Source organism: Phaseolus vulgaris, chromosome 9 (assembly GCF_051622355.1).
Source record: "Phaseolus vulgaris cultivar YP4 chromosome 9, ASM5162235v1, whole genome shotgun sequence".
Lineage (NCBI taxonomy): Eukaryota > Viridiplantae > Streptophyta > Magnoliopsida > Fabales > Fabaceae > Phaseolus > Phaseolus vulgaris.
In genome coordinates this window covers 9,320,341-9,334,342 of record NC_143506.1, presented here as the reverse complement: position 1 = coordinate 9,334,342, position 14,002 = coordinate 9,320,341, and the positions used below count along the sequence as shown (strand labels likewise).

Sequence of the window (14,002 nt, the reverse complement as noted above, 5' to 3'; positions counted from 1 at the left end):
TGAATGAAGAAGTTGTTTAGTCCATGTTTCGAAAATGCCACAGGTGTGGAGAACACCGGTAATCAGCTAAGCCATTATTTCCTAAAGCAAAAGCTATTGTGGACTAAAAAAATTATGATATAATGTGGAAAAAGATGAAGAATTAATGTGATGAAAATTAACTTGAAGATTAAACAGTTGAAACTTAGTAGGTATATATATTTATTAGTTCTTCCCTTGGGTATTTGAACTTTCTGAAGTGGCTGCTGTTTCAGAGGAGATACGCTGCTGACTCTGTGAATCTGATCATGATCACCACATAATTAATAAACAACAATTGAATTTATGCTAAAAATAGAGATCATAAGCAGATACATAAATGATAGCTACCAATCTCATTTTTGTCAATTATTTTATTATTACTGTATAATATTTTGGCACACAGGCAAAGAAAGAATAGCAAACGAAAGAAGACTGTAAAAAAAAAGGCAAACAAAGTAAGACCACGGCTATTCACTCCTATCTCACTTGCCATTAAGCCAATTGTTTAGTTCCATAGGAAAGACACATTTGACAGGATCTTCCATACACATGTACCTTTTGTTGGTAGGTGTATGAAAATTGAGTGAAATGGAAAAACTGTTTTTCATTGTTATCAGTAGATAAAAAGGGTGAAAAAAAAGTAAGTACTTCAAATGGTTACTAGCTTCTCTAAAATAATGAGATGTGTGTAAGGTAAACAAATAAAATCACATATTTATTCTGTAACTTGCTTTATTTAAATTTAATATTGATTGCATCTTTACTTAATCTTTATACATATTTTCTCATGCATGTCAGAGAAGCTAGCCAAATGCGTTTTAATCATCACTTTCATACAATCAGAATGATCCAAATCTGCACTACGAAGTGCAAAAAGATGTACGACTAGCCCATCACATTTTTACGTTTCAATTGAATGAAGTAAGATGTCTTTTCAGTTCTGTAAAATACAGAAATTTTAGAAGTTGATCCAGCAGAAATTGTACTCACAGAGGGGGTGAAAAAAAGGTTGTGTTTGCTTTGATCTGTGATGGTCTCATTGATTCAAAAATAAAAGTTATATATATTATCTAACATGCATGTGGACCAACACATGAATGCCAGAAGATTTGGCTGCTTTGAAGAATTAACTAGTTATATATATAAAAGAATTAACCACTCCATTTTATTTTTGCTTCTGAAACCACATGTATCCACTGTTACTTTACACGATGACCCTCTCTCCCTCTGTCACGACTTTCCACATTGACCCATTGATTCATGGAACAACCGAGACAGCTCATTCACATGGCTCTGTGGTTGCCCATGTGGACCCCATGCCCATATATTGCAGCCAAATCATAATATACAGTGTGTCAGTAAGTGCATCATAATTCATCTCTCTCTCTCTCTCTCTGTGCATCTCTGCCTCTCTCACTCGCGCACCATCTCTGTGGTACGTGTGTGAATGAAATATGTTTTTGAAAGAAAGAATAAGATGATCAAAAGTAACTAAACTAAATAAAGAGTATAAGGGATCAATTAAAGCTACCACTTGGAGAAGGAAAGTTTTGGCTCATTGGTGATTGTTGGAGTGGGCGATATCCAGAGAATGAGACTTCCACGGGTGTAGGATAGTACAGATAAGATGGTCCAGGTGATAGGCGATTTGCCTGGGGTGAGGAAAATGTGCTTCTTGGTGCTTGCACAGAGTAACCATAGTAATATGGGGTGCTCATGGTGGAAGATGATGCTCCATAGACTTGTTGATAGTATTGTGGTTGCTGAATCTGTGGATTGTACAATGTGGCCTGTTTTCATACAATCGATAATTAAGTTAGCATTATCCAACTGTTTTCCACTAATACTTGCTAAATTCAGATATGATAATTAAAATCTACATGTTGCCAATTAGTTAATGAGAGAGAAACAGACTTACTTGGTGGTGGTATCCATAATCAGGGGTGTAGGTTGTATAGCTGAGAGAGAGAGAGAGTAAAGTCGAAAGGAATTTAATCAGTGGGAAAATAAAAAAGGAAATGTGTAAATTGCATGCATTAGTGCATTTTTGTTTCAGAATAAAGTAATGATTCAAAATGGCATGCAGTTGTGAATTATGTAATGTTTTTAGGGTAACTTCAGTATACGTCGTATATTGTCGTGGGTCCCCCATTGATCAGAGAGAGAGAGAAATAAATGTTTGGCTGCTAAAATTGAGGCCTGGTACACATAGTTCCTAAGTTTAAATTTACTGTGACTTAATTGGGTGGTTGCTCTCTTTTAGATATAATGTGCATATTATGAACAATTGGTTGCCCAGTAAGCAGAAAAGGAAGGAGTATATAAAGAGAAGTAAGAAAGAAGGAATAGCTTTAATGTCAATATCTCAAGTATGTCAATAAGAATGACAAAGGTGGTATAGTAATTAATATATTCGCATACATGCATGAATATAGGAGCAAGTAAAATTCATAAGCTAAGCTAAGGTTAAGCTGATGACTCACCCTCTTTTTGAAGAAATGAAACTGTAATCACTGTCACTGTATATATGCAACTCATCAAATTGAATAACCCATTCAGAATCACAATAGTTGAGTATAATAGCTTTTCCTTTAGTGTAAAGCATCTAAAGTTAATATTAGCATTTTCTAGTCAAAGGTACCAGCTAGAAAAAGTCTGCATCTCTATACCTTTTATAAAATTTTCCCATGCCTAGTTTTGAACTTGAAGCTAAATTTTTACATTTATAGTATTTCAGAGCCCTGAAGTGTACATGGTGGTGTGAAAATGACTCAATGATCGAGAACATGCAAAAGTACCGAAACTGTGGGATTTATCTTGTACAAGATCATAAATTAAATTAATTGTTGAAGGACCACAGAGACATATATACACGTATACGCACTGTCAGGGGTCACATATATACTTAGCTGTTATCACTAGGACTTTTACTATTACGTAGTTGTATATCTATATCAATGATGCTACGTATGTAATTAAGTCTCCATACGCTTAATTCGCATTTACAAATTTAAAATTATTACTAACAGAGATGCTATACATACACAGATTTACTACAGAAAGATGAGGCCAAAAATAATAAAAGCATATGATTAATGAGGTAAGAAAATGCAGTTGATTAAGCATTAAGGAAGTGAGATGAGATTATGGAAAATAGAAGGAGAAATAATTAACGTTATGTGGATGTGGATGTGGATGGCAGAGCAACCTTTTGCCATTTGTACTTTATCTACGATATGATTTTTAGGCTGACACTGATGCCTACTATAACTGGTGAGGAGCAGTGAGCAACATATGCAGACAGTAAGATGTAGTGCGTCCACATGCACTTCACCATTAACATCATGGACCAGTTCCTTTTGACTATGAATGTGCTATCAAATTATGATTTATTATTGTCTCCACTGAATGAACAAAGCTAACTCAACTCACCCATATGGTGGATACAGAACAGCAGGTGCTGGCGGCAGCGACGGCGGCGGTCCCGCTCCCGGAACACTCTGTGCTGTTCCTCCTCCACCTTGAACTATATTCCTCCCTGCAATTCCACCCACCACAAACCTTGTCATACCAAATGACACAGAATATAATTTCTTATTTTCTTCTATTAAAAGTGGTGAACATATATTGATAAAAAAAAGTACTTGGATGTTCACATATCAAAAGACACACATGTATCAAATGATGCATTCCAAAAGAAAACTATGTACTAAATAACTCAGTTATACGTTAAGAGAGATACTAATATATCAAAGGATGTAAATTATAACCTCGAGGTGGTGAAGGTCGAGTCCTTCCCAGAGAAGCAATATTACAATTTGCTCTTCTGCCATCTATTATTGGATTTGGATCAGCACATGCTCTCCTTGCTGATTCTTGGTCGCAGAATGTTACCTGTTGTTTGATTCATATACAGTTCTGTTACTTGTAGATATATAAAGATGAAATAAATATTAACTTGGTGGCGTTGAAGGTATGTGAAGCGTAGAGATGAAGAGAAAGTGAGCACATACGAATCCGTAGCCTTTGGATTTTCCGGTGTTCTTGTCAGTGATTATGACAGCTTCAAGAATGTCGCCGAACTGCTGGAAATATTTGCGCATTTCTTCGGTGGGAGTCTCCCAGGCCAGTCCTCCCACGAACAGTTTGGTGAAGGTTGTGTCTCCGAAGGGTGACCGATAATGCGGGTGGTGATGGGCCATGGCTTCCAGAGAAGAAATGGGCCTTGTTTGTGCATGAAGACTTGCTGTCTCACTCATTGAAGCTCTTTCTTCTACTCTTCTGAAGGCCAAAATTCCATAAAAACTTTTTCCTATGTGCTATATATGTGTGCCTTCCTCCCTAGTCTCTTGGTTTTGGCAGCAGAGGAATCATTGCATTTGAAGAGGGTGAGAGAAGAAGGTGGGCATGGTTTATGATGAGGTATTATGGTTGTTATTTGATGGTTGTTTGGAACAGAGGCGTTGGTTGATTGCAACAAAAATATATAAGGAGAGTAAACAAATTTATTTTTAATAAAAGGGTGTGTGAGTGAGAGAGATCTGACAGGTGCCAACTCTAATTTGCTGGCAAAAAAAGAGAAGGAAGAAAGACAAGGGATTTGTGTTACTATATACTAACTATCTCACTACCAGTGTCAAGTGTGTCCTCACTGTCTTTGCATTAATATACTCACTCTTACTATCCTCTCACTTTTCCTTTTCCCCCACCTTACTACTCTTAATATGCTTCTCCTTCTCTTCTTCTCCCTTGTTGGATTTTTCGCTTCGCTTTTTCTGTAACTCAACCACATTTACCAAACTTCCTTTCTTTTTCTTTTCTCTTTGAAAATATTTTACAACCATTCCTCTCTACTACGCTCTTTTAAATTACCCTTTAACTCAAATAAAAGGAGATATGGACCCTCTCACCATAATTCAATTCAATGACTCATTTTACATTTTAAAGAGCTGGTGCAAATAATTGATTGGAAGGGCAAAGGTGCCTCTTTTTCTGATATAAGTAATTTTTTATTTTATGTTTGAACTTTTTATGTATGAATCTAAAAAATTCTTCTTAAACTATTCAGCCTTCTTGAGAGGACATTTTCCTTTGCTGAGTGAGTTGAAAAAATTAGATTGATGATAATAATATATCAAATCAAGCATTATTTGTCATTTGGTATATAAGCATGGATTGTTTCTCAAAGTTTTTATACTATCTGCATCTTTCCGTGTGGTTTGTTACCGGAGGAGTCAAAAGTTGTGCATGATAAGAAAAGTAAATATGATTTTAAATTTAAATTGAATCTCTTAAATTTCTTGTTCCTTACCAGTTTTGTATTATGTTTGATTATGGTAATAAGAAAGTACTACGGTTTTGAACTGCAGCAATCTAACACACCGTTTTCCTTTTATGTTGGGACCAAACATATCCCACATGATCCCATGTTCCTGTGGCTCAATCCGCAAGTCAAAAACTATCGGCAAATCAACCAAAACGAATAGGAACGGTAACAGTTGAGGTTTGATAGGAAGCAAAGAAAAGGATAGAGTTGAGTTGTAGATTAAGGGCAATGGAAAATGATGAGAAAACAAAATTAAATTCTGTTTTCATGAGTTATGTATATATGTAATATTGTATCTATCACCATCGTATCATTCCCTTGTCAATCGTGATTGGTGACAGTAACAATCTGTAATACCGACCATAACATAGCATAACATGGCACACATATATTTTATTAATAATGGTAGACCATTATGTTGTCCACAACCCCACGAGAAATGAGAAACACAATATTAAGAATACTTTTCGAGGATGATTCTCCTCCCACAGTTATAGTTGGATGATACATGTTTGGCACTCTGATGGTGTTGTTGTAGAACTTGGGTTTAATGATTATGCAGTGCATGACTTTTTTTACAAGTGAGCGTGAGCACACGCACACACACACATTGAGATAGACATATAAAGAGAAAAGAAGGAGTGATTATCTAAGTTGTTGGCAGCGTTAGGGACGAGGAGACAGCTATAAGGAGGCTTTAGTTTTATGTTAAAAACTCTGCAAAACAATAAGTTAGTCCGTGAACTGGCAGTCCTCTCCACATGGGGTCTTATCAGTGCTCAAGAACTATGAGCTGTATTTCCATCTACTTGCTTTTATACTCAAGGGATATTATTTTAGGAACATACACATTATATGTGACCCCCCAACCTAGCTTTCATCAACCAACACCCACCAATCAATCACCATTTAAGCTTGCAAAAACCCCTCTACCTTTCTCCATATAAACCTTCCTTTTCTAATCTTTTCTTCCACTTTCAGGGCCCTCTTTCACAAAACATGCTTCTTCTTCAACTCATCAACTCTCCCCCTTCTTCTACTCTCACTCTCACTCACTCTCACTGTCATTCAAACAAATTCCTTCTCTGTTTCTCGCAAACATAGATATGTAAACACCTTCACAATCTAATTAGTTAACATATTATATATATGTATAACATTTTTCTCTCAAATTCTTATTAATTCCCACATTTTACAATCTTTACACTAAAACATTTGTAACGTTAACTAACTCTACTTTTTTTTATACCTATTAGATGTAAGAAATTTTAGACTTTCACCTTATTTGTGTTGCCTGCTCCAACCAAAGAAAAAAAAGTAAGAAGACTTTGTATGTAGAAAAAAAATAGCTTCAAAATAGAGTTTTACAACCGTCATTTATCTTCCCTACAATGACAAGATGAGTAAGAAAGATAAAATAAATAATCATGTTTCTTCTATCCTTCTAGCTAGAATCATGATATCTACTCATTCTTCTTTAAATCTAAGCTCTTGCATTATTATATCTTTTTAGTTTTCTCTTTGGCTTGAGTCAAGAAAATTAAGAAAAAAAAAAATATGGTTATTCTCCCATTTAAGTCTTGGGCACAATATCTATGCATTATTCTTTAATGCTAAGTTCTTTATGTTTCTCTCTTGGGTTTGAGTTACTTCAAATTGAGGCTTCTCTTTCAATTTTAATAGATAATAATGTCTAGTGTTAGTGTTATGAAATTGTTTTCAATATTGGATAGAGTTTGATGACTTTTTACCGCAAGTGCACCGCGTTTGTCAGAAGTAATAATTGTCCCTAAGGACGGATATCGATCCCACAAAGAACAGTGAATCATTGAGTACAATATTCGCTAAATATAACAACAGAACAATAAAAAAGAGTGAAGTGATTATGTTGGCACTGATCAATAAGAAAACAAACAAAGAATTAGTTGCTTCAATTGGAAAAATTGGGATTAAGTTTCATCTCTCTCACTCTCATGTATTTTGATTAGCATGTTAATATTAAGTTCTTTAATTGAAATTGATGCCCGTATAAAAATCATTTATATCGATTCCTCGCATATAAAATCCTTAAGAATGTTCCCTACCTATCGATCCCTCGCATACTTATAAGAACAACTTAGAACGAAGCTCAGACGTTTAATAGCAATTAACATTTCAAGTCTATTCCTAGCACTCAAATATGTTAAGTATTGTTGTTTAGGTCCGAACCCTAAAAATACCTCCCGGTCAGATCGGAAAATTAAAAGTAAAACAACAATACCAATAATCAATCAAGAACTGAATATTAATATATAAAATATCACCTCAATACATAAGAGTTTGAGCAGATTACTCCCAATCCCAAAGGATAGAATTAGCCACGCATACTTCTATCACCTTCCCTTCTCCCAATTGGGTTACAATTCACTCTATGGTGTTTTCCTCTCAATCTGGCACGCTAAGGTTGAGCCTCTAGCCCTCTATTTATCCTAGTTTTCTAGGGTTAGGTTGTTTATTGTGTCGCGCTAATGGGCTAAATGATAAAACATAAAAAGGCCCAATCTTTCTTTCTTTCTTTTTTTCTTTCATTCTGGGACCTTCATAACATAAAAAATGTAAAAAGGTATAAATTCATAAATTATGGATTATTTTATATGTAAATTAGCAATAAATCCTCATAAGTGCCTATATTTTAATATGAAATATTACTGAAATTAGACACTTATCAACGAGGTTTGTTGAAATGACATCACTAGATTCAATCATTAAATTTGAGATATTGTCCACTTTAAAGTTTAAAACTCCGTCACAATTTTATTTTTAAAAGACACTTCAGAAGATTAAGGGAGGAAGATATATTTAAATTGTCATTGGTCTTGATTCCCAAGGGATGTGAGACTATTAGGTGTATCAGAACAAGACTAATGAAAAACATCTTTCTTAAAACACTCTTTAATAACTCTGTTTTATTTTCTTGATTTTAAAATTGTATACTCTCAAGGTCAATCTTTGAGGGTTTATCAAGATCTGGATTGCATTATGAGTTATGATTCCTCATTTTTATTTAAAGTCCTATAATAGATGGTTGGTGTTAGGGTGTGAGGATGGAAAAAAACATTTAAATTTAATTGGTATCTAATTAGTTAGCAAGGTTTTTGCTACCAAATTTAGAATATAAATAATTGGTAGTTAAAACATTGGTAGTAAAGTATATACCAATTTAGAAACTATTTATCAATAATAGAAACTGTAAGAACTAATTGAAGAAAATAACAGGAGGCAAAAAGTTGTAGCAACTGATTGAATATAATTGCACAAAATTGCAAAAATTGCAAATCTGCTGAACTGATCTCATTCATTTTGATTTACTTCAATAATATATATATATATATATATATATATATATATATAAATTACAAATACTGAAAGCTATAAAATAGGATACTAACTGCCCTGAGCATTAATGCAATAATAACAATGGACTCTAATTTAGTCACTATAGCAACTAATTATTTTTTTTTCTAAAATTAGTTTTTATTTAATAATTTTCTAGTAGTGATAAGTTAAAAAATATTGTACACATAATTGTTAATCTTTTCTTTATAAGCATTATATTAACTATTTTAATTTTTATAACAATTTGTTTGCCATTCATATCAATTACATGGAGTGAACTACAAATCTTTAAATTAAAGGTTCAAAGACTATTGAATTCTTGGTATTGTTGGTAGTTTTGTTGATTTGGATATTCTCATAAATTAACAAGAAAAAGTTTAAGTTACTCAACTACCTATAAGCTCTTAATCATGTACTAATACAATTTTCTCAGTTAGATCAAATTTTCTTACTTTTATTCATATTTTTAGCCTTAAAAAGTTTTACAAAGTCTTTATCCTTAAAAGAATGTTGAATTGTTAATTTTTACAACTACGATAAAAATTATGTTTTTTTGTTGTCACAATTGACAACTTTTTTGTAGAAAAATTAATGATGTTATTTTGTGCCTAAGAAGTGTAACATAAAGATACAAATTTCACCTTTACATGCCTTATTGACGAATACAATGAGAAATTTATTCTAAGATTTTCATGACTTTATATTTAGGATTTATTATATTAGTTACGGTTGGTTAACACTTGTATGATAATTTGTAAATGTGCAGATTGATAAATACAAGTTAGAGATAAATGTATATAACAAAAGATATAGTGAAAAGTTGATTTTTTTGGGATGACCAGTATATTTTTTTAATTTATATAAAAAAAAATTATTGAGCTTATATAATTAATGAAAGATGTCTATATTACAATTCTAACTCCTAATAGTTCATTTAAATGTGTTACTTGTTTTAACTTGCATATATGTGAAATGATTTTCTTAGAAAGGTGATGATGATCTTAATGTATCCAAATGTGCTAAACAAAATATTAACAAGTTAGTTATATATTAGACCAAATGAGGAACACACTTTAGTATAATCAATAAGACTTTTGTTGAATGCTCCAAATTTTATTGACCAAGTTTATGATTGGAAGAAAAATCATATTATCTTTCACATTTATGGGTGTAATTAGATATACATAATCAATTGTACTATCACACAGGATGTCTACTTATGGTCATGTTGTTTTTTTTTTACCCGTCACATATTATGGTCGAAAGTCCCGAAAGTCCAAATATTACTTGTTCCTCTACATTTAAAAGCTTCACCCAAACCTAACATATTGGCAAAATTATTCAAAATTAAGTTTTAAAAACCTTTAATTGATTTGAAAAAATAAATGTATAAGAGAAAATATTTACATATAAATAATATAACAATACTAATAGAATTAATCATGTTGAAATTTATTTCTTAATCAATGAATTTTCATTTATTAGTAATTATTTTTATCTTTGTGAAATTTTATATGTATACATTTATTTTTATCTTGTTGTTAATGTTATAGGGAAATAAAATCATTTCCACACAAATATCATAAATATCATGTGAATAAGACATTTTCGTCACACTTCACATAATACATAGTCTTTATGGTTTAACAAATAGATCTTCTATTTTTTTAGAACAACATATTTTTATAAAGAAAGGGGTTTCAAATTCATGTTTAATTTCTTTATTAGATTTTGAGTCCATTTCAAAAATTTGCTAACCTAATTAATTTTCCCATAACAAATTATACAAAAAAAAATTAAGAAAAATATTTTTAAATATGCAATTTTCACCTGGCTAAATAAATCCAACTTCAATATACAAATTTTTCATCATTTATTAACATATACTATAACTATATTATAATTTCTCAAGAGATTCTCTATAGACATTACACACTATATTTAAAGGTTTAAACATGCCAAACTTATAAAACTTTTGTGAATTAATACTCATAACTATTTTTACGTAAAAAAAATTGAGCTAATATAATCATATAAAACAATAAAATTTATCAAATATTTTTCTCTAATAAAGCTCAAAATAATAAAAGTAGTTATTTTATTTATTGTAGATACCAAATCAATTATTGAAAACCATTCACCCTCAAATCTCTATTCCTTTCCATTTCCACAGTAGAAAGAAAGACACGTTTTCTCCTCTTTTGCTTATTTTGTAGCATCAATGTCTTACTACACTAGAACCAATAAAAATGGACATCAACTATGTAACCATCAATAAATTTTCAGCTTAAGGAACCAATCCAATAATTTATTTGATAATTATTTAAATTTTTACATGTCAATTTATATTTATATTTATTTTACTAATATCTTCTATTTATTCTATTTACATGTAAATCTACATTTTTCTATATGCATGGTTAATTATATTTTTTTAGAATGTTATTAGATGTGGTTGACCTAGTCACTGTAAAGTCAAATTTCATTCACCATTACGTCGATGAAGAAAGGGTAAAATGTCTTTTGCTTTTGGAAATAACAAATAAGTATCTCTACTTTACTGTATAAACTAAGAACTAGTTTATAACTACGTTCTACTAACTACAAAGATTTCATATTTTATGGCAATGGTGTTTTTACAAAAATTGAAAAAAAAAGGTATAATTACCTTTTAAATCCCTATATTTAGGATCAACATTCAATTTAATATAGTGATTTTAAAAAAAATAATTTGGTCCTTTTTTGTTAAAGTTTCAACAAAGGCGTTAACTGTTGATGACGTAGCGCACACAGTGGTATTAGTTTGCACATGTGGATTTAACAAAATTTTAAAGTTTGGATATTGGGAAAACAAGATTAGGGAGAGGGAGGCAGAGGTGGCGGCGACTGTGGTGGTAGAGCCAAGGAAGAGACGACAGCGACTATAGTAATAGAGTTAAGGAAGGGACAGTGACCAAGGACTAACTGTTCTAGTTATTTATGATTTCTTGAAGGATGTATGCAACCATTCTTTCCATTTTTCTTGTATTTCAAAACGGGCAGATTCTTCTTGTCCTGTAAGTGGTTTCATCCAATCATTCTATGCAAGTTCAAACAATTCAAATTAATTATATGCTTTATAATTTATAATAATAATAACAATAATAATTCTTCCTTTTTCCTTTTAGTTTGTATTTGATTACAACCATATGGATCTTATGAAACTCTAGAAAATCTTGTTTCAGATATAAGGGAGGTCATGCTATAATACACTGGAAAGAGACACAACATTGCTACTCCCTAGAAGTGGAAACCAAACGTGTGTGGAATTATGTGGGAGATAACTATGTTCATAGACTTATTCAGTCCAAAACTTATGAGAATTTGGTTGAGCTGAACGCTCACTGCAATGGATGCGGAAGTTGCAGCTGTGAAGATAATGCCATGAGTGAGTTTATTCTTAATAGTAAAGTTGAAGTTGAAATGTTTTATGACTATTAGATTTATGTACTTTTACAAGGAGTTTTAATTTTTCATACATTAAATAAATCCCTTTTCTTTTTACAAATTGTCAATGAGTACAATGAATTGCTGGCTACTCAACTTGAAAACCAAAAAATAGTAAGGAGACTTCATTTGTCATTTGCTATGAATTTGCTAATATCTCTAAAAAGTGTATTGATTAATTTTTTTTCTGTGTCGAACTAAATTAAATCTAGTATTTCAAATCCTTATTAGAATAAGTAAAATAAGAATTTAAAAGAAAAGTTTTCAAAGTTGTTTAGAAGGCTATCACTCTTAAACAACAGAAGATTCAGCCCAAGATTGACAAAGGTAAGAAAAAGAATAAATGTCTGGATGGAGGGGAAAGATGGTAGGAGAGTTATTGTTTCAGACTATGAGATTAAAGAAGGGATTGTCTTTCAAAAATTGAAATAATCATCTTCAATTAGTGCTTCTCAGCTCGAAAGAAAATACACGAATGCCTAACAAAAGAATGAGTTATTTCATTGAACACAAAAATAAGAGTGGATGGATGTATGAAAACTTCCTAGTCGTCGTTCCTCCCTTGGCTCCATTACTATAGTCATCGTCGCCCCTCTCTTGGCTCCACCACCACAGTTGTCGCCGCCTCCGTCTCTCTCTCCCTCAATCTTCTTTTCCCAATTTCAAACCCTAAAATTTTGTTCAGTTCACGTGTGCAAACTAATGTCACTGTGTACGCCACCTCATCAATATAGGGTTTAGGGTTTAATTTCGTTGGTGGAACCTTAACGGAAGGTACCAAATTAAACCATTTTATAAAACCTTGGGATCAAATTAATTTTTTTTAAAACCACTATATTAAATTGAATATTGACACCAAATATAGGAACCAAAAAGGTAATTATACAAAAAAATAATAACTTATTTCATTAATATTAAAAGAGAGATAAATACTTATGGTGGAGTACCCCTACATTAAAACACTTCAACTCATTTTTACATGTTTTTCCTATCATATTTACATGTTTTTCCTATCATACACTGCAAGAAAATCATTAAATAGAAAACAATTTTAGAAACAAAAAATAATTAGTTGCTATATTATTAAATTAGAGACCATTTTAGAGACTAAAAAAACTTTTGGTTTCTAAATTAGTTTTTATTATTAAATAGTTTCTAAATTGGTATCTAAATAGCTACAAAGGTTTTTGCTACCAAATTTAGAATATAATTAATTGGTAGTTAAAACATTGATAGTTTATTAGATACCAATTTAGAGACTATTTATCAATAATAGAAACTAATTTAGAAACCAATAATTTTTTTAGTCTCTAAAATAGTTTCTAATTTAATCACTATAACAACTAATTATTTTTTATCTCTAAAATTGATTTTTATTTAGTGATTTTCTTGTAGTGATAGTCTTGATCACTTTCTTGTGGTGAGACAAGTATTAAGATTATCCTTTGATTAATCACCTTATCCTCAATTTAAAGTTCACCAATTTAACTTTTACCAAATTAATTTTAATAAAATAAATATATTATTTTAGCAAAGTCATATAATTTATTTATAAAAAAAAATCTCAAACTAATTTGAATATCAAACTTACATAATTCATGGAGCTTCATTTCGGGCCTCAAAGTTCCACCTAAGATTCATTTTATTTTTGTTGAGATGCTTTAAATTCCTCCACAAAAGAAAACCTCATGAGGAAAGGTACTCAGTTCCAACACTGACAGATGCCCCCTTCATGGAGAAAAAGAAGAAATTTGTGCTAGTGCTCATATTTTGTTTAGGTGCTCATATCAAGTC

General features: G+C 31.6%; 1 protein-coding gene across 1 annotated transcript; it reads right to left on the bottom strand.

Moving 5' to 3' along the window:
• Positions 1-4,859, bottom strand: LOC137821787 (uncharacterized). Its single transcript, XM_068626539.1, has 6 exons — positions 4,035-4,859; positions 3,792-3,915; positions 3,454-3,559; positions 1,940-1,979; positions 1,553-1,811; positions 1-281 (listed from the first exon to the last, which is right to left on the bottom strand). The coding sequence occupies exons 1-6, from the start codon at positions 4,278-4,280 to the stop codon at positions 205-207; spliced, it is 852 nt and encodes a 283-aa protein (XP_068482640.1). The 5' UTR covers positions 4,281-4,859; the 3' UTR covers positions 1-204.
• Between the last annotated feature and the right edge of the window lie 9,143 nt (positions 4,860-14,002).